We start from the raw sequence: 21,227 nt of genomic DNA, 5'->3' as shown, positions 1-21,227 counted from the left end.
AGAGTCAGTTTTGTGTAATTAAAGCTTTAAACATCAATTTTTCCAATCCCAATTTATTCATAAAACTATTTTAAAATGTACAAAAAAAAAAAAATCTCTGGCAAATAGGCTTAAGAGTCACCCCAATTTTCATGTTCCAACTTTCCCGTTTCAGTAAAACTTTGCACCACTTGCAAAACCCATATTTTAATTATCACGGCCTAATGGAGTCTAAGTGTTCTGAAATGATGCTATTATCATCCAACATTTAAGCAAGGCTATGGCAATAAAAAGGTATTTTTTCAACCATAAAGAATATCTTTCCATAAATGTCACCTTGAGTGTTTTTGTGAATATCACTGCACTGACTCATATTTCAGAGAAAAGTGCTGATGTTCTTTCATAATATAGCATTTTAAGAGGGCAATTTCAATTTCCTTGGACCTTTTTCTATTAAAGTCAGACCTTCAAAACAATAGAACATACTTATTCAAAACTATTTAGACTCCGAACTTATCCTTTACATTGGTGACATTTTTCTTTTAACCGTTGTATTGTGTGAGTTGAAATGATGCTGTTGCTGGACCCTCGCTGTGTCGGTGATGGTAATAGTTTGCCGGAGCCTCGGGGGAGCGACTCAGCGGGCAGCGCGGTGTGTTCTGTGTGCGAGTGTGTGTGTGTGTTCTGTGTGCCCGCGTGTATGTGTGTGTGTGTGTGTTTGCGTGCACGTATCAGCGGGGAAAGGGTAGAGCGGGCCCCACAGTGCATGTCTCAACAGCGAAGTCATCAACCCTTTTAATCCAGCCCAGCGGGGAGGTGTTTGTGCTTTTGACTGGGGGTGGGAAGAGTTCACCTAAAACTGGTGTCTCTAAGTGCTACGTATCCGAAAAGGTGCACAAGAAATAATGCCAAACGGCGGCCAGGGTAAAGGCGCACCATATTACGCACTGAGTAACTTTTCGGATGGAGCGTCTGCCACCTGCTCGTCTCCATGCAGATGCTATTTCCTTGCCTGGAATATCTCACAGTATGGCATTAAATCAGATCTATCCTGCAAAATGGACTTTTCAGAGCTTTTAACCATGTTGTAGCTGTTTCCTTCTCATTTACCCTCTCTAAGTTGTTTTTGGAGTGATTCGTGCATGTTTGAGCGGTCTTTAATCGCTTATTTTCAAGACGCCATATCGCCGATCAACGCCCACCGCTCTGTACTTACTTCCTTCTTTAATTTTATTATTTTTAATCGATGACACGTGTAGGAAGAGTGATGTGCGGCTGTCCATCAGAGGCGTCGACAGCTGCGTGACTTTTTGTGGTGATGACGCAGTTTTCTAACGCAAAACTCACGCAAACTTCTTTCTTTTAAGTCGTTTAGATGAATATTGTGATTTTAAAATGTGCAAATTATAACGTAATGATGCACTGGTGTCATAGATTATAACTATATAGTGCTGTATACACAAGCACAATAGGTCTTCTTTAAAGTTCTCTACCTTTCATTTAGTTGTTAATTGCTAAAAAACACACTTGAAAACCATGAATCCCACATGGGGTCCCCTCTCCACAGATCTGACCTTGACGTGATCGCCTCATCTGCTAAGTTTAATGCCACACTTTGGAACATTACACACAAAGAAATTACAAACTCTTGGCAAACCTCCACGATAAACGTTCCATAGGTCAGCCCTGTTCAGAAAACGAACTTTCCTTTGGACTCAGATTGTCTTGTTTGGTTCTTTTGGTTCACCCGTTGTAACCACTAAACTATACAGACATACAACTGCGTTCAACCACATATTTCTTTAACATTTCCAAATAAATCTAGCTAACTCCTACAAGGTGTTGTGCAGCAGTGGTTCACTGGTCCAACTGCAAAGGCCGTAGTGAATCTTTTCCTTGTCGTTCTGGGTATTTCATCCCTCTCTTGCTCCTACAGTATATTCACGAGAAAAATTATTATAACCAAGATCCAAGAATTGTTTAAACATGCTGATATAATTTATGTTTTGTGTGTTTTTTTTGTTTTGTTTTTATCTTTTTATGTGTTAAATTCGATTATTGATGGTTGTAAACATTGTTATTATATTCTAAAGTCTTGCGCAGCTACTTTCCTGTAACTTTCCTGGTGGACAGTCTTCCACACGCTTTTCTCCATGGAGTTGCTTGCTATTGCTTTGTCTAAAATGTTCCACGCTAGGGCATTACATTTATTTATCTACATGGAGACAAGCAGGTTACTCCTCCAGGCCAAACGGTCACAATAAGGATGGTTTATTTTTGTTTTTATGGCACAGAAAATGCAATCTCCACGTAGACGAGCAGGCGGCAGACCTTCTACTAGAAAAGTTTAAGCTTTATCTTCAAACTGACAGTCTAAATATGTTGTTTGTCCATGAAGTACTGTTATTTTTCGTAATCACGTCAGTTTTTTGCGCTCTCTAACTTCCTTTTCCATTTCTTTCTTGTGTTTCTTGCAGTACCAATGTCATAGGATGAACACTGCTGGCGGGGTGTGTCTGTCTGTGCTGTCCTCTTTCTTGGCCGTGGCTGGGGCTCTGGCTGCCGTGTACTCCCTCGCTCTCGCTCCCGTCTCCGCTCGGGCAGAGGTGGCTCACGGGGGCACCCACAGCGCCCCCAGCAGCGCGGCAGAGGGACGCCCGCTGCCCCTCACCTCTCCATGTTCCAGCTTGGTCACCGGCGTCCTCTACGGATCGTTTTCTTTGAGAGAACTCTTCCCCTCGAGGGCCCCGGGATGCTCCTGGTCCCTGGAAAACCCCGATCCCACAAAGTATTCCCTCTACCTCCGCTTCACCCGCCATCCAACGATATGTCGGACGCACTCGCCTATGCTTCTCTCCCTCGACCATCACTTACCCAATCAGAGCTGTCCGTTACAATTGGAGACTTCCGGGACTAAGGATCATGACATTGTCGAACTATGTGGGAATAAATCTACCATTGAGGGACCTTACTCATTCTTACAGTTTGATAAGAACTTCGTCCAACTTTGTTTAACGAAGCATCCGAGCGGTGACGAGCCTCAGGTAACTAAGGAATTGCTAGAGCTGAGATTAGTCGAAGTTTTGCTTATCAATAATGAGAACTCTAGTCAGTTTACGTGCGGAGTTCTTTGCCGATGGTTCGAGGAATGCCTGCGGACGGGACACAACGGGGACCAGGAAGTGTCGGACGGAGACGGGTGCGGGATGAGCCAAACCGGGTGCATTTGTCCCAATCATAACATCATGGCCCCCGCAGTCCCCATGCTCCCGGAGACCCCTCACACCTTCAGTAATGGATCTATGGTTCCTGACGACTGCTGCGTCACTGAGCTGCACTCCAACGACGCCATCGCCATAGCGCCGAGGGATGTGCGACAAGGTAAGGCTGTAATCGGGTTTATACAGTGATTTAGAAGTGTTTTTGTTATATAATATTTGGAAAGGTCAGTAGACAAGTGCTTTCAGAAACTGTTGGTTCTTCATGAAGACTGACATCAAGGCCGGTTTGGCAGTTTAACACCTTGCTGTCATTTCACAAGCTTTTGTTCACTGATGACACGAGCTTCGAGCAAATCGCAAGAAAAGTTTGAGTTGTTATGTCGGCCTTTGATCAACCAAGAATTACTTGACAGAAGCTTTGTTACGATTTCTTTTCATTTAATTAAAGAGCAAAGTCCTTCAGATGAGGTTTCATGCCTTGCATCACGGTATTTTTGAACACAACTCAGAATTTTAGCTTTTTGATAACCTCCCCGTGCCCCACAGAGACACTGAGTACAGCGGTGTATTAGTGGAAAATCAGTCATAACATATTGTAATATTCCAAGAGCTACATAAGGGTCATGATTCATGCTTGGACGCTAATAATAAAACGTGTCAAATTGCACAAAACATTGCTTTAAATGTGGTGCGATGCTAAACTGTTGCATAGACCAAGAGTTGGGCAACATGTCTAAACACAGCGTAAAGCAGTGCTTCTCAAACTGTGGTATGTGGACCACTGTTATGGTGCCCCCTCCTTCAGGCGCTACATGGGTGACTCTGCAGTTTAAATAGTTAAATCAATTTAATCCTTCTTCCTCTGGGTTTCTCATCAATAAGAACTATGGTACTATAGTCAGAGTGTATTATCACAGTTTAGACCTAGTTTAGCCCTGTTTTAGACCTGTTTTAGACCTGGTTTAGCCCTGTTTTAGACCTGTTTTAGACTTGTTTTAAACCTGGTTTAGCCCTGTTTTAGCCCTGGTTTAGACCTGGTTTAGACCTGTTTTAGACCTGGTTTAGCCCTGTTTTAGACTTGTTTTAGATGAGGTTTAGCCCTGTTTTAACTCTGATTTAGCCCTGTTTTAGCCCTGGTTTAGACCTGGTTTAGATCTGTTTTAGACCTGGTTTAGCCCTGTTTTAGCCCTGTTTTAGCCCTGTTTTAGCCCTGTTTTAGCCCTGGTTTAGACTTGTTTTAGACCTGGTTTAGCCCTGTTTTAGACCTGTTTTAGACCTAATGTAGCACTGTTTTAGACCTGGTTTAGACCTGTTTTAGACCTGGTTTAGACCTCTTTTAGACCTGATTAGACCTATTTTAGACCTGGTTTAGACCTGTTTTAGACCTGATTTAGACCTATTTTAGACCTGGTTTAGCCCTGTTTTAGACCTGGTTTAGACCTGGTTTAGACCTGTTTTAGACCTGTTTTAGCCCTGTTTTAGACCTGGTTGAGACCTGTTTTAGACCTGGTTGAGACCTGTTTTAGACCTGGTTTAGACCTGTTTTAGCCTTTTTTTAGACAAGGTTTAGCACCGTTTTAACCCTGGTTAAGCTTTGTTTTAGACTTGGTTTAGCCCTCGTTTATTCCTTTTTTAGTCCTGTTTTAGACTTGGTTTAGCCCCATTTTAGCCTTGTTTTAGATGAGCTTTAGCCCCGTTTTATACCTGGTTTAGCCCAGTTTTAGATGAGGTTTAGCCTGAGAATAATTCTGTTTTGTACCTGTATCATATTTTTCTCGTACTCAGACGGTGAAATATTTTCATAGGTGGTACTCGGTGTGAAAAGTTTGAGAACGACTGGTCTAAAATAATGACTTTTCCTTGGCAGTATGAGTCAGTGTCAGAGCTATTTGTTCTTCAAACACCTCAAGATTCACCCATTACTGTTGTGGAAAGAGGGGCTAAGCTCTGATTGGCACTTTTACCTGTGCCTACTCCTTTCGAACATTGCACAATATTGTCAATTATGTTTGGAATAGTTTGACTTTTTTCCACAAACGACTCAAATAAACCTAAGTGAACTGAACGGTGGTACTAAACCCCCATCGTTTCATAACAGGTGATGAATTTTTTTTTAAATCAAATTCTTCTCTTAAACAGAAAACGCTCTATTCCACCTTGTGATGTCATGTGGTAATACAGGAAGTGCTCCACTGTGTTTTTAAACTCCATACACCTTCACTCCAGGTATGTTTTTGAGTAGGTAACAACATTCTAACATGGTTTAAACCTCACAAGAGTCCATTTTGTGTAAGATACGACCTCTAAAGGCATAATCTTCCACCTTATGATGCATTTCAGATGTTCCTCACACACACCACACACATACATCTTCTTCAGAACCTGTGAGACAAAGCCCAGACTTGAAAGCACTAAACACATAAAGCTCATGTAAGTATGTGTCAGGTTAGAAGCTTAATTGGCCTAATTAGATGCAGGTCCTTCCTTGTGCCACACTTGGCGTGGCTTCACAAACACACTAACACACGTGCTCACCGCTCCGGGGGGACTCTTACCTTGCTGAAGGGAAGGTTATCCAGCGCTGCGTTCAATCACCACACGAGCATTTTATCGTCTTATAAACTCAAAAGGAGAATACAAAAGAATAACCAGCCGGTGCAGGGTTTTATCAGTTTGACTTGGCCTGATGTACTTCGGCTGAGACAAAAGCCAAAAGGAGAGAACTGCTATAAATTGATGCCAAGGGTCAGGGTGATCGTAAAGCTATGCCAGCTGAGGGAGGGCTTTCTGTTCCAGCTGCCGTTTGAGAAAACATTCAGGATTTTTACAGGGCTGTAGGCTTTTAGTCGATGGAGTCTTAGTCAAGCAATAATAGTTTTACTTGACTAATGGTTTTATTTAGATTATCAGGATTTATGTGGGACAACAGCAGATAGAAGAGAAGTTAATTAGGTAGCTGAAGATTTTTGTATTAAAGGGCTCATATTCCACTGTTTTTTGATCTGTTATAATGTTGTTTCCTCATCAAAAACATACCCAAAGTCGTGTTTTGTTTCATTCACGCTCAGTTCCACCTTGTGATGTCATCATGTGGTAATACAGGAAGTGCTCTCTTTTTTTAAAACCTCCACACATTTTCACTAGAACAATTTGGATCGTTTCAACCCTGGAATTACCGATGTCTACTGAACAAAAGTTAAAAGAAGCTGTTAATCTGAAAACTACCACTTTATGACATCACAAGGTGGAACAGAGCATGTTGAGCTAATAGACAAATTGCTGAAACATGTATAAATGAAACAAAACACAACTCCAGGTATGTTTTTGAGGAGGTAACAGCATTAGAACATGGCTTAAATCTCACTATTTTGCATAATATAGGACCTTTAATATGTAAACTCATGTTTCTTTATATAAATACATTGTTTTTTATGATACTTTTTTGCATAAATAGTTGTTTTTGAGTGACTTTTGAGTAGTTTGCATGTTTTTTCTAGTCGACTACAGCCCTAATATTTTGCAGGTGGTATAGTAACCAGGATAAATGACAATAATGGTGTTTTTATTACATAGAATATTTAGTTATTTGTATGTGTAGAGGTGTGTACGGTCCGGTACAGCTCGCCCCCTGGCTCGCCGCATATCTCCATAAAACACAGTCTTCTATTTTGGCTGTGCGCTTATTCACGTTACGAGTGCATACCCCGAATACTCCAGGTCCGACCTCCCGGAGATCGCCACTGTGCACGCTCCCGCTGCCTGCACCAGACTCACAACATCCTCAGGGACCGCTCCCATCCAGCACCCCGCCTGCTCCACCTGCTGCCTTCTGGATGGAGGTACAGGACACTTCCGGACAGAATCGCTAGAACAGCCTCTGTCCCCGGGCAATGAGACTCCTCACCGAGTACTGCGCCTCCTCCTTCCACCTTGGTCCCCCCCCCATAATCCTCCACTCTGCCTAACACCTGTCATAACACCTGTCATAACACCTGTCATAACACCTGTCATAACACCTGTCATAACTGGACTCTGCACTGATGCAACAAACAAACTCATGTACACCGTATACTGCTGTATATATCTCTGCCTCATGTTGTTGTTGTTGTTGTTGTTGTGTCACTGCTATAAGTACCTCAATATGTTGCATTCTACTTTTTGCACTTTATGTATTACACTAATATTATCTTGCACTATAGCCACACTACTCTTGCATGCTCTAAATGTAGTTTCATTGACAAAAAACCCTTGAAACAAACATAACTTACTTAAAAACTGATATTTTTAAAGGGCTTGTATTACTCTATTTTCTGATCTATGTTCTAATGTTGTTTCCTCATCACAAACAGACCTGGAGCTGTGATTTGTTTCATTCACACATGTTTAATACGCAAACGCTGCATATTTAAGTTGAATTCTTCTCTGAAACTGAAAACACTCCACCTTGTGATGTCATCATGTGGTAATACAGGAAGTGCTCCACTGTGTTTCTAAACTCCACACAACCTTCACTTGAATCATTTGGATAATTTCATCTCTGGACTTGCCGATTTCTGCTGAACTACAGGTAAAAACGGAGCTGTTAACTTGAAAACTACCACTTCATGACATCACGAGGTGGAACAGAGCATTTCGCGCTTTGGAGATGTAGACAGACTAATAATAAACAGCTACCCAAATGAAACAAAACGCAACTCCAGGTATGATTTTGATGAGGTAACAGCATTATAACATGACTTAAAGCTCACAAGAGTCACTTTTTGCGTAATATAGGACCTTTAAATGTTACATATTGAGACCAGTTTTCTAGTAACCAAGGCAACAAATCTAAATCAGAAGACTTTTCAGAAACAGACTTTTATTGTCATTGTCAGTGAACACAACTCACAAGCTTTCTTTGGTGATGAAGTGCAACATAAGACATTGAATAAGTACAAATAAAGTTAAAAAAGATACGTGTCCCTCTTCTAATATAAATTAATAGGTAGAGGGTTCAGTTCTGGGCCCCTAAGACCCGTGAGCCCGGGACAACAGATCCCTCCCCCTGTGTGTACATCACTAACCCGCGGATACAACGTTAAAATAAAATACTAATCTATACAAAAAAGCTTATCACTCTGCCACTGTGTCCCTCCAAAACAAATATTTGTAAACCCGGCACAAAACGACTCACCAAAAAATGTTTCTTTAATGTTTTAGTTTTGGCTCCTCTCTGTCCCTGTTCATCCAGCTGCTGTTTCCTTTGTGTAAATGAGTTTGATAATGAGCACTTTGATATTTGCAGTTGTTGAATTCAAAGTCAAATCTATTTTAGATTATTAATCAAAGGAACAAACATTCATTAACAGGATGTATTGGGCCCCCGGTGATTCTGGGCTGTTTTGATTACTCTTTCTCACCACTGACAAATTGCCCATTACAATTTTAATCACATCTGATGCTTTACCTTCAAATGCTATTTTTGTGTGTTTTTTCAGCAACTTTTTGTAACGGCTGCGAATGGAACGTCATGAAAAGTGTATGTTTGCTTTTCGAGAGTGTTAGAGCACATATAGCATCAAAATGAAAGTGCTGTCATCTCTTCTGATGGAGAATGATGCAAGGCAAAGAAACTATGCACACACTAGATCCAAGCTTTGACCGTGTCGTAAACCAAAGAGTCGTACAACAAGTACTTAAAGGTCCTATATTATGCAAATGTGACTCTTGTGAGCTTAAAGTCGAGTTATGATGTTGTTACCTCATCAAAAACAGACCTGGAGTTGTGTTTGGTTTCATTCACCCATGTTTGAGTAACACTTTATTATTAGTCTGTGTGTATCTCCAAACCTCAAAATGCTCTGTTCATGTTGTAGCGTCTGGGAGATCAAATACATGGACTTGGGGTAAAAGTTTGACAGTTTATTACAGACGAGGAAAATGTGAATGTTGGTTGACGGAGCAGGAAGTAGAGAGCGGGGTCGTACGAAGCTGGGTCGGAGGCTGAGGTGTTCGTACCGGTTGTGGAGAGCTGGGTCGGAGGCGGAGGTGCAGAGTAGTTTCAAAAAGTCGGATCTGGTGAAAAACGAGAAAAAAATGCTGAGTACTGAGACCATAAGCACGAAAACTAGACTGAGCTAAGCGGAACTGTACCATGGAGGATGCACTGACAATCTGACGGAGTTTGTAGGATCCTCAGTTCCTTTGTACGCCAGAGGTGGAGGCTTTAGTGGGTGGTGTCGGAGTCTGCGTCCAGCTCGAGACAAGGACACAAAAGGGAGGACGGGGAAAGACAGCACAGAAACACAGGGACAGACTGGGATCTTGACAGTTCCACCTTGTGATGTCATGAAGCAGTAGTTACCTTAAGTTCAGTAGAGATTGGCAATTCCAGGGCTGAAATTATCCAAAAGCATATGGAGTTTAAAAACACAGTGGAGCACTTCCTGTATTACCACGTGACATCACAAGGTGGAACGGAGTATTTTTAGTTTTTTGTTTTTGAGAGAAGAAGAAGAACTCAACTTAAACATGTAGGATTTGTGTTTTAAACATGTGTGAATGAAACAAAACCCAACTCTGAGCATGTTTGTGATGAGGAAAGACGGTTTGCGGTGCGATTCCAGCTCTCACGAATGAATCCTGTCGTTTTTGCAAGACACTCAACCCCCCTCGCCCCCAGTGTCTGCGTACGCTGATGTATGAATGATGTGAAGTGCTTTGAGTGCCTTGAAGGTGGAAAAGCGCCGCATAAAACTGTGACTATTTACCATTTCGTCCTGATGTACAGTCACCGTCGCCTCCGCTGAATTATTGATGTTGAGACCCAGTACAAAAGTTCAAGTACTTTCTTTCTTATCCTTTATAACACCGCAAAATATATAGCACAAAGGAAATACACATCTGACGCCTGATAAAACTGTATTTTCGCGTCTAGAAGGTGTACCTCAATCTGTTCTATTATCCCACAGAAGTTGCAATGTGTCGGTGTTATTTAATCATATATGCTTGAAAAGTTAAGCTGTAAAAGTTATAAAACATTAGTGGAGTTTTTTGGGGGTAGATTCCTCGTACAAAACAGTCCCTCATCCATATTAAAATCAGCGTCGTTAGATTTTGACTCAAATTTAAGACAGCAGTGAAAGCAGCGTGACTATGACTGAGGAGACGCTTGTATCTCCCCGGTGTTATCCATCTGCATATTAATATCTGATTCATCCCCATGTATTCATACGCACGTCTTAATGTTTTCACTTTGGACATGTCTTTTGTGCCTGGGCCTACAATGTGGAGTTAACACCATTGTTCTCAATCATTCATGGGCAAATTACACCATCCTCCGTGTGCCTTCTCATCCATCACGCTGCAGTAACCACTCTGGCTGTCCTTTCATTTAATTAGTTGCCTTGCATGCATTAACTTTGATGTGTAATGTGGAAGCTTTGCTCAGTAATTTGTCTGAGCTATGGTCTAGTTTCTCCTCTGGAACCAATAATGGATTTATAGAGCGGTAGCAGTCAAAGCGTATATGGTGGAACTTCTGTGGTGGAATGATTATGTGAACATTTATTTGATCCATGTCCACTGAACTGCTGTGTGCTTCAGATTGTAATTAGGGATGCACCGGTTCTGATACCGATTTTGAAACTATGGCGTTAACTATTTGGACATTTATTCACTTTACACTAAAAATGAGACAAAACTAATCCTAATGTGTTATATGGATGTTTAAGTGATGCCAGAACAGCTTTGTATTAATAAAAGTTCAAACTTTATGAGACTTACTGGGTCAAATACAACCATATATTCTTAGTAAAAGCAGCATTCAAATCTGTCAACCGGACAAAAAGTTGTAGGAGTGAAGTTCTGGTCAGATTAGTGCTGGACCCTGCCTTATATCTGTCTGAAGGGAGGTGCTAACTACACTGAAACTGTAAACAGCTATTATTTACACTTTCAGCCTTAACGGGCCTAATGGCTAGCTCTATTGTTCTCTTTGTTTCCGCTGTTTGCTTTGGGTCTGATGATGGGGAAAAGGTGATATCAAAGGCCCCCACTCCTGTTTATGGAAAGATTGTCTTTTCTAACAAAAATTGCTCCTTTAACTCCCCTCTCGAACCGTTTATTTTCTTTGGCTAATATCTGTACCTCATGTTCTTCAAAGGAGGAGTCATTCTCTTAGAGTGAAGACGTTTCGCTGCTCATCCAAGTCGCTTCTTCAGTTCTGGTCAGATTACTGCTGGACGCTGCCTTATATCTGTCTGAAGGGAGGAGCTAACTACTGAGTGTGAGAGCAGCCATTAAGGGCCTGAATGATTATGCTAAATATGACTCAGACATAGTTCAGACTTAGTGTAGCTCATTAAACTTAATCTACAAACACAAACCGTAAACAGGTGTGTTAGTTTCAGTGTAGTTCGCTCCTCTCTTCAGACAGATATAGAGCAGTGTCCAGCAGTAATAGGACCAGAACTGACGCTGGATCACAGCTGGGATTACGCATATAAATATTCTTATTGCATAATTTTATATATCCAAACAGGATAAACAGCTGAACCAATGACTGAAAGGTTTTTATTCTGCACTCTCCTGTTTTAATGTTAATTTTATGATGATTATTTCTGATTATTTATGTTTTGATTTGTGTGATTTTTTCTTATGTCTTTCTTATTCTGTAAAGCACTTTGAACTACTTTATGTACGAATTGTGCTGTACAAATAAACTCGCCTTGCCAATATTTGGAACCCAATATCCGATCCAGCAAATACCAGTATCAGATCGGCACATCCCTAAGTGTAATATACAGTATTTGTATTTTTTGGGTGCCCTTATTCAATTTTAATTTGAATTTCAATCGCTATACTTAAAGCGGCAACACCCGATTTTGAAACTGCAAAAGGAAGAAGTAGGTATTTAAATGTAGTTCCTGCTTTTACAAAACCTTTGCTAGTATTCACACGCATTTTGATCAAATTTCTTCTAATTTGCTTGCGTAAAAACACTTAAATATAAAGTGAAAGTCTGAATATATTCATCACAGCATTTGTTAATATGTAAGTAAACACCTGTGTAAATAGAGAAGTTGATTGTATTATATTTGTGAAACTGCAGTTGTTATGGCGGTGCATTGTTTGAAACCAAAGAAGAACAGAACATATACAAGGTCTTAACATCCTCTGAAGTAGGTATTTACGTCTAACTTCCTGCTCTTATAAACCTTTTTCCAGTATTCACATGCATGCATTTTGAAGCACGTGCAACTTCTTTATCCAACGAAGTGAAGCAGGTTTGAACCGTCAACGCTTACAAGAAACTCCTTAATAATTAGTTCCGGACAGTGTGCGGTGGCCTGGTTTTGTCATCGGGCGCTGCTTTTCCAATAGCATATCCTACTATTCATTAGAAGTTATGAGCCTTAGTTACGGCAATTTCCAGTTAGCCACAGCGCTAACAAGAGCACACACATAATGTTCTTGTATTTAATCCAACCCATGAAACACATACCCCAGCTGTTTGTTACTGCGGCACAATCCGTTTGGCCTCATATCTACAGCTCTGTGGCGGTTAGTAGGACTCATCCATCACGTTATTCATATAGACGATGCACAAGCCGTTCTGCTCCACTAAATCAACCCAACATACAAATACATACATCGCGTTGCTTTCATGCGCATAGAAATGGTAGTAACTATAAAATATGGTATGACTTTGTCCCTTAAGTAAATTGGCCTGGGCCCTAATCACAGCACATTGAGGTCAAGGTTGTGTTGTGTTTGCAGAGCAGCAAGGGCAACACAACCATAGTGTAAAAAAAAAAGGAAAAGAAAGTGAGAAATCCATTTTTAGAGCAGTGAATAAACCCAGCTCTTCTGTACATTCAGGTCAGGGATTATCGTTCAATACAATATTTATCATGGGTACTTTTTCTTTGTGCAAACTCCCCTTTTTTCCCTATTTTTGCGCTTTTCCGGAGATGTCAGCTGTAGAGGTTTGAATAAATAGCTTCTACGGTATGACTTATTATGTGTTTCATTTGTACTGGACCCATAGATTGTATAAAGAAGTGGATTCAGTGAGTGTAAAGTTCAGCTTCAGTCAAATGAAGCTCGTCGAGGCTAGAGCAGTTATAGCGGCCAATTTGGAGTCAAGTTTCATATTTGGAATTTCGACCTTGAGTACCATAGCGGCCAAAGAGCCAATCTGGAGCGAAGCTGTTGAAGGTCACGCCCCTTCCCGCCCACACCGCCGGTTTAGCAGGAGGCGGGCGCTTAGCAACGCTGTCAGTCAAACCCGTTGCTAACGTTAATGGGATCGACCTTGGGGAAAGAAGGCAGCTGATTTGTCTGTTATTAATGTTCATATCTTAAATTACAGACACAATAGTGAAATAAAAACCCCAGGATCATGTAGAGCGGGTTAATATGAACATTTTAAGACCAAAATGACGAGTCTGACAGCAGCAGTTACAGAGAGAGGCCACAGTTTTTCCATGTAAAGCGAATTGAAGCTGGAAACACGCCTGCAATCACTTCCTCTTTGAAATGTTAGCTACGTCCATTTATATATACAGTCTATGATGACACCTGACACTTTTAACTAGGCCTTGATAATCACTACATCAACTTATCATTCAATACGTAACAAATGGAACAATTATTTTTGGAGGTCAGTATTTATCGTAGGTACTTTTTTTTATAGAAGCGGTGAACTTTTCTGAAGATTTGTAGAAGATTTTGTCTGTAGAAAGTTGAGCAAACACCTTCTACGACTCATTTAGCTGGATTTGCATTGGAGCTCATGTTCATCAATACGACTGTCTAGATTTTCTTCACCACTCGTACTTCAAAATGCGTCTCTAAGGCCGTTTAGAGTCACTGTATACTATTCTTACATTCATCACGGTAAGCACGTTTCAGGGGCAAACGGAGGATGTCCAAAACCAAGGACAGAACACCAAACGCCTTGGTCTTTAAAATGTTCCAAAGTGCAAATTTCGGCTAAACTTTTCTATGTAGCGTAATGGTATCACCTGCTTTTCTCCGTGTCGAAGAGGAGTAGATGAGTTTATTGGAAAACCCATCGTATCTTCATAGCGATAATAAGATGGCGGGTTCTCCAACACAAACGTTCCATCATTTACAAAACATTTATTCAGTTTCGCCTGTTGCTGGATGAAGTTCTCAAGTGTTCTGTTGTCGATACAAGAAGGAACAACTAAATACTACAAAGCATATTGACTTAGACGCTATTAGAACCAACAGTTTACATTTTTTTTCCATTTCGATCCATGTGATTTGGGACACCTGCCTCCACCACCGGTCCCCCCTTTTTTCCCCCCGATCTCCGTGGGCTTTACCGTGCACGGGCAGCCAGCACCATCATGGCCGTCAGTGGGGATACTCATTAGCACACGCAGAGCAGGCCTGTTTAATGCGTGGAACGAGAAAGGGATAAAGCGATAGAATAAAGAACGGACGGATGGAAGAAAGACGGCAGAAACCTAGAAAGAAAAAGAGAATTGGGATTTGGCGGGGTCTCCGGGGAACAGATCTCCCTAGCATTGAACGGGAGCCAGTGGTCTGTCACGTTGCAGCCGCACACACCAGCAGCTTGGCCCGTCCGTGTGGAATAGCGTCTACTTCTTGGTAATTAGAGCAGAGAGAAGTGTGTGTTTTTCCCACAATGTGTTTAGCATCATATCTGAGCACTGTTTATTTTCACGCTGTGCAGGCTTCCAGTACAGGTGTTCTAATAAGGAAGCCTGTGCCTATGCAGGGCTGGCAGTGGGATTAGAGATATGGTTGGAGGCTGCAGAATACATCACACATGAACTAAACGTACCAAAGTGTTGATAGAGATTCACAGTTTAATGTCTCAATGTCTGTCTGACGCCACAAATTACAGAAAATATGTCCAATATGCAAAGTCGCTAGCTAAAAATGATCTGTCGTGCTTGTTTTATACGTTATTTAGTTCACATATGGATGCAGTTTCTTCCAATTTGCTCGTTTAACCTCCCAAGACCCGAGCTCTTGCGTCGCTTCATTAATTTCTCTTTTGTTATTTGGGCTGATTTGGACCTGATGTGTGTAAAAATAAAGAATTATCGTTTTACATCGTGAGAAAAATTATGTTCACATATGAGGACATTCGTTCAACTTTTTAATGATTTTGATAGAACAAAATAGAATCACATTTGAATAATGATTTGCAAAAACTTTTTATTTAGCGCCTGGATACAGCAACATTTTTCCCGAGTGTCAAAACAAAATGAGAAACAACAATTGTGCCTCTTCGAACGATGTGGCTCATTTGAAGTGCTTTAACAAAGTCCATCTTGAATCTAAACTATAATGTGTTAAACTCTTCTGTCACTTTTAAGTCACAGTTTAATGACGTCATATGTGGAAAACAGCCTTGTAGAGAAAAAAAAACTGTATTGTGGCCTAGACAACCCAAAATGTGTTGTGTACATATGTGGACGCCAGGTCTTAGGAGGCTAAAAACACAATTACGTATAAATATAGTGAGTGAAAGTCAGAATATATTCATCAGAGCATTTGTTAATATTTAAGTAAACACCTGTGTAAATACGGGAGTTGATTATAATATTTTGGCCCCGTTATAAATGCTCAAAAACCTGATAATGGTGCACTGTTTCAAACCAAAGACGAGCATTGTGTTACTCATAAGTCTAGTACCAGTGAGTTCACATATGTTCATAATGTTTTGCTTGATCAGTGATGTGTGAGTGCTGTTTATTCCAGCTCCAGCCTCCGGTACAGGTGTTCTAATAACCCACTCCTGTATGTGCTCAGAATGGCTGTGGCAGCATATTAGTATTCTGCGCTCATGAGCTATGGCTTTCTGTGTGAGCTAGGCTAGCACTGAGGCTCTTTATCCTCCAGTGAGACGCACACACACGCACACCCACACACCCGCGCACACACACTCTGGTCTTGTCATTTATATCCTCTCCGTTTTCTCATATCATCCTGCTGGATCAGTATGGATTGCGATACAGTGCGGTGTTAAGCCTTGGCCGTATTTCAGAAACAACGCGTCATGAGCCAACTTCTTGTCACTGCCATTAAAACTGACATAAATCAAAATAAAACTGAAGCTTAATGTGAGGCTTGCTTTAAGTGCACTGCACCGGGGTGTTTGGGTGCATCGTGGCAACTTGTCGCAAGATTCTAGGTGCCACGTAACGGCTTTTAGCGATACCGACCGACTTAAGTACACCCAAAATGTCCAAATACATTTCCAATTACATCCTTTTAAACACTTGCCTGGGATTCAGAGTACACACTTGTCCAACACACAGGAGGATTAGGATTAACCAGTCAGGGACACACACAATCCATTCGTTAAAAACCAATATGGCTGCTTACGTTGACCTGTCACAATAGTCAATATATCGACTTATCGTTCCATATATGAAAGCTGCAAGAGTATGTTTGGAGTTCAAAATGTATCGTGTGTACAATTGGGGATTTTTTTTAGGTATTTTTGTTGTAATATGATAAGAAGCTGTAGAGCACATGTGTCAAACTCAAGGCCCAGGGGCAAAATCTGGCCCGCCGTGTCATTTTATGTGGCCCGCGACAAGGTAAATAAACATGTATGACTGTCTTAAAATGTCAGTTTATCAGGAGATATTCAGTTACACAGTCATATATATATCTATATATATATATATATATATATATATATATATATATATATATATATATATATATATTTTTTACATCTATGCAAATTTGAGGGCAACCATTTTGCTGATGTGGCCCTCTGTGAAATTGAGTTTGACACCCCTGTTGTAGAGGGTTGAATAAGTCACTTCTATGGCTAAGTATTGCTTCGTTTTGCAGTTAATACGTTGCAGCCCAGGCCCTTTAATGACATTGTCTATTTAAAAATGGTTTACTGGGATTATCTTGCATTATTGTTATTGTGAAGAAGTTTCAACATGATAGTTTATCTCAATATATCTGTAGCAATATATTATGCTTTCAAATTTGTTATCGGGACAGGCTTATGCTTATGAGGGAACAAAATATCACAGAAAAGACTGAAAAAACATTATGGATATCTGCAGAATCAATGAGCGATGATATAGATGACCTCTCCTTCGTTAAACAAATCTGATTGGACGACGGTGGGACCAAACAAAGTGAACAAACAACTTAAACCAAACGGAAATTTTATTGACAAAACTGCATAAAAGGCTGAAAATTTGTTCAAATGAAAAACCAAATTAGAGACATTTCTTTGCACATTTTCAATTAGCTTGAAGCATATGTTTTTTGCCCATTCAAACAAGGTTAATGCTAATAGTTCCCTCGGTCTCTTTTATTGTAATTCAATGTTTAGCAGTACAGAAGGTCTGAGGGCACGGTAGAAGTTCTCGTCTACCACTGATGCGAATAATCCGAAAGTACACGGCGTCCCGGAAAGTGCTGATTTCAAGAACAAAATACTGCTTAAGCTATTAGACATGGACAGACAGTTACTTTAGCAGAATTACTCGTTCTCTAAAGACGGCCATGATCCCAGGGAGAAAATAAAATACCTAAATGTGTATAATTCATGCAAAAAATACTTTCTTTGCGCCTCACCGTAACAAAACAACACAAGTTTTTATACAAAACTTTTCCAACTTCAAGGCACTCAAAGCACTTTACGTCAAGGAACTAATCACACATTCACACACACATTCACAAGTGTGCACAAGTGTTCACAGACACTGGGGGCGACGTGGGTTAAGTGTTTTGCTCAAGGACACAACAACAGCTTTCATCTTTGGGAGCTGGAATCACACCACCAACCTGTGGGTCAGTGTATTTCACCGCTCAACCACTAGATGTGTATGTCGAGAGCAGGATTTGGCGAGCATCAGTAATAACAACACAATAAAAAAATAAAAATAAAATAAAAAAATACATTAAATCATAATTAATAAAAAATAAAATAAAAAAATAAAAATAAAATAATAAATCACAATAATTATTAAAGTTGCTGGTGGTTAAAAAAATTCTGTATATGAATAATTATACTTTTAATATTATGAATAAATTCCATATTTAAACAGCTGTTATACTACTGTACTTTGTTATAAGTGACAACAAAACATGTCTGTAAACATTATAACTTGCCATGTATTTTTATTATTTTATTTTTTTTTACCATTCACTATGAATGAGATATTCTTAATCTTATAGATATATAGAGATATTCTTAATCTTAATATTCTTAATAAAAATTGCATTGATTTGAACAGAAAAATAAATAAATAAATAATAATAATATCTTACTAGACAATAGCACAAGGTATTTCACACTACAAATAAACAAATAAAACTTTCAACTTAACTTTTCTGATCTATGTTTATGTTGAGAGTAGGATTTGGCTAGCAACATAATAATAAAAAAATAAAATAAAATAAAATAATAATGACAATAATAATAATATCATCTTCCTGGACAATAGCACACGGTATTTCACTCTACAAATAAAACTTTTAACTTAACCTGCTTAACCTATTTTGTTATTTTCTGATCTATGTTTATGTCCAGAGCAGGATTCGAACCCTCAACCTTTGGATCAGATGACGACAGCTCTACCAACTGTCATCCTCATGTTTAGTATGATACTTTGGCTTCAATGCTCTTTTCAAATCTTTCTATCAGGCTTAGGACCAGCTCAAAAAATTCAAAAGTACAAAATAATACCCTACATAAAATATATATGCAACACGCTGACTACAATGGACCAATTTGGTATTAATATTTCATTCGCCCGTTCTCCGCTGGGCTTTCGCTTGGAACAGGGGCCAAAGGTTGCTTTTGCATTAGTCAGCTCACTCTATCTAATGAAATCTGTATGATGTTCCATAGTTTCTGTGGTGAGACCAGATTTGTGAGGGGTACAGCAGCAGAACTTCGAGAAGACGAGCGAATGGGAGGTGAAGTGCGGAAGAAGCGATGGAGGCACCAGTGGGCCAAATTAGCTAACCTCAGGAGAACCCCCAGCCCGGCACCCATGGGAGTCACTATATGCGCATATGTGAGAGCGAGGGAGATTGGAAGATAGAATACCTGGGAGCTGGCGTCTCTAAAGGCCCGCTCAGCTCTGGGGAGATCTCGGAGCCATTCGCTGATAATGGACTACATAGATGTATTACAGTATCGCACGTATGGTCTATATCAGTCCGTGGCCCGCTGACTCCCAGTCAAGCTCCATCGACTCCATGTGATCGATTAAGTGCAGAAAATAGACGGACATCCCAGAGTGCACCTGGGCCCGCTGGTCATGTGACGTGGTCCTGGGAGCTCAGTGTTTTCATGGTAGTTTTCCAAGAGCGGTTGTAAATGAATACTGTCGCTCAAGTACATTTATTCAAGGGAAGAAGACTTGAAGTAATGGCTCCTTGCAATAATTGGTGTGATTATCGTGTTTTGCGATTATGGCCTCACTGGTGTGGTAGATTCAATATTATCTTTTCCCTGTAGGAATATATTACACTTGAGAATGTGTATTTGTGACAAGGCTATGAGTGTCTAGCAGTGGTAATCAAGCGGTAATGGATTGGACTGGATATGGAAAGAAACGGAGAGAAAGAAACTGATTTCACTAATGAAGAATGTGTAATTTATAAAAGCTTCTACCGATTTTGTCAAGAGTGTTTGCCCACTGATCCGAAGGTTGGCGGTTCAAATCCCGCTCTAAACATAAACATCATTGGTAGAGCGGTTAGATCCAGCGACTGTCGTAATGTCGAGGAGATCAGAGATTCAGACTTGATGGGTTGAAAGTTGAATTTACAAACACGGAAATGTAAATGTATGAGTGGGGTCGTAGGCGGACATCTTCGAACCGGTTGTAGGTAGCAGGGTCAGAGGCTGGGGTGTTCGTACCGGTCGTGGAGAGCTAGGTCGGAGGCTGAGGTGCAAAAGTTTGGTTCCAAGTAGCGGGATCACGAGGGGAATACGCGAACGATCTGGCGGAGTGTGTTGAATCCTCGTTGCCTTTGTGCTCCACAGGGGTTGGCTTGATTGCTCATGGGCTGCAGGTGTGTAGTGGGTGGTGCCAAAAGTCTCCGCCCAGCTCCAGACAAGGACACAGAAGGGAGGAGGGAAAGGCAGCACGGAGACACAGGGACAGGCTGGGATCTTGACAGTTCCACCTTGTGATGTCATGAAGCAGTAGTTACCTTAAATTCAGTAGAGATTGGCAGTTCCAGGGCTGAAATTATCCAAAAGTGTACGGAGTTTAAAAACACAGTGGAGCACTTCCTGTATTACCACGTGACATCACAAGCTGAAATGGAGTGTTTTCTGTTTGAGACAACTAAGAAGAAGCCTGAATATGCAGGATTTGTGCGTTAAACCTGTGTAAATGAAACAAAACAGAACTCTGGATATGTTTATGATGAGGAAAGACGGTTGACAGATGAATTCCAGTTTGTGTCCTTGGGCAAGACACTTAACCCACCTCGCCCCCAGTGTTTGCAAATGTCTGTGTAAATAGGTGAGTGGTTTCTTTCACGTAAAGCGCTTCGAGTGTCTTGAAGGAGGAAAAGCGCTGTATAAAAATGTGACCATTTATTTGACATTAAACATATACAATATTCTTAAGCAGATATCGTGTTGTGAAAGTGACTAAACAGCGGATTATGTTATAAAAGCAGCGATTAGTTCTTGTTTATTGTAAATTTAAAATGTATTTACATGTTTATTGTCACATTTAGGCAATCACGGCTCACTGTAGTACGACACCGTCTGCAATCACCTAATGCGTTGCCAGATTCCGCGCAATTCTCCCGTCATTTGTATCACGTTCTCAGAGGTACACGGCGTGCCTCATGATTCCCGAACGGTGTTGAACTTGCAGCAGCTCGTGTTCGTGTCAGCGCTGACATTTGGAGCGTATGTAAGTCTTTGTATTTGTGATAGCGCGTGCTTTTCAAACAGTCCCATTCTGAGGTGACATTTGAACACATGCAGAGGAGCGCGGCGTTTAGGCTCCGGAGCGTTTGTGACGG

General features: G+C 40.7%; 1 protein-coding gene across 1 annotated transcript in view; it reads left to right on the top strand.

Annotated features, from left to right (window-relative positions):
• The first annotated feature begins 2,471 nt into the window (after positions 1 to 2,471).
• Positions 2,472 to 21,227, top strand: part of adgrb2 (adhesion G protein-coupled receptor B2) — a 248,109-nt gene continuing 229,353 nt past the window's right edge. Inside the window, exon 1 of the mRNA XM_055225206.1 lies at positions 2,472 to 3,360. Coding sequence (XP_055081181.1) covers positions 2,472 to 3,360 — 889 coding nt within the window. The remainder of the gene's footprint in view (positions 3,361 to 21,227) is intronic.

Source organism: Periophthalmus magnuspinnatus, chromosome 11 (assembly GCF_009829125.3).
Source record: "Periophthalmus magnuspinnatus isolate fPerMag1 chromosome 11, fPerMag1.2.pri, whole genome shotgun sequence".
Classification (NCBI taxonomy): domain Eukaryota; kingdom Metazoa; phylum Chordata; class Actinopteri; order Gobiiformes; family Gobiidae; genus Periophthalmus; species Periophthalmus magnuspinnatus.
This window is presented reverse-complemented; position numbering and strand designations above follow the sequence as displayed.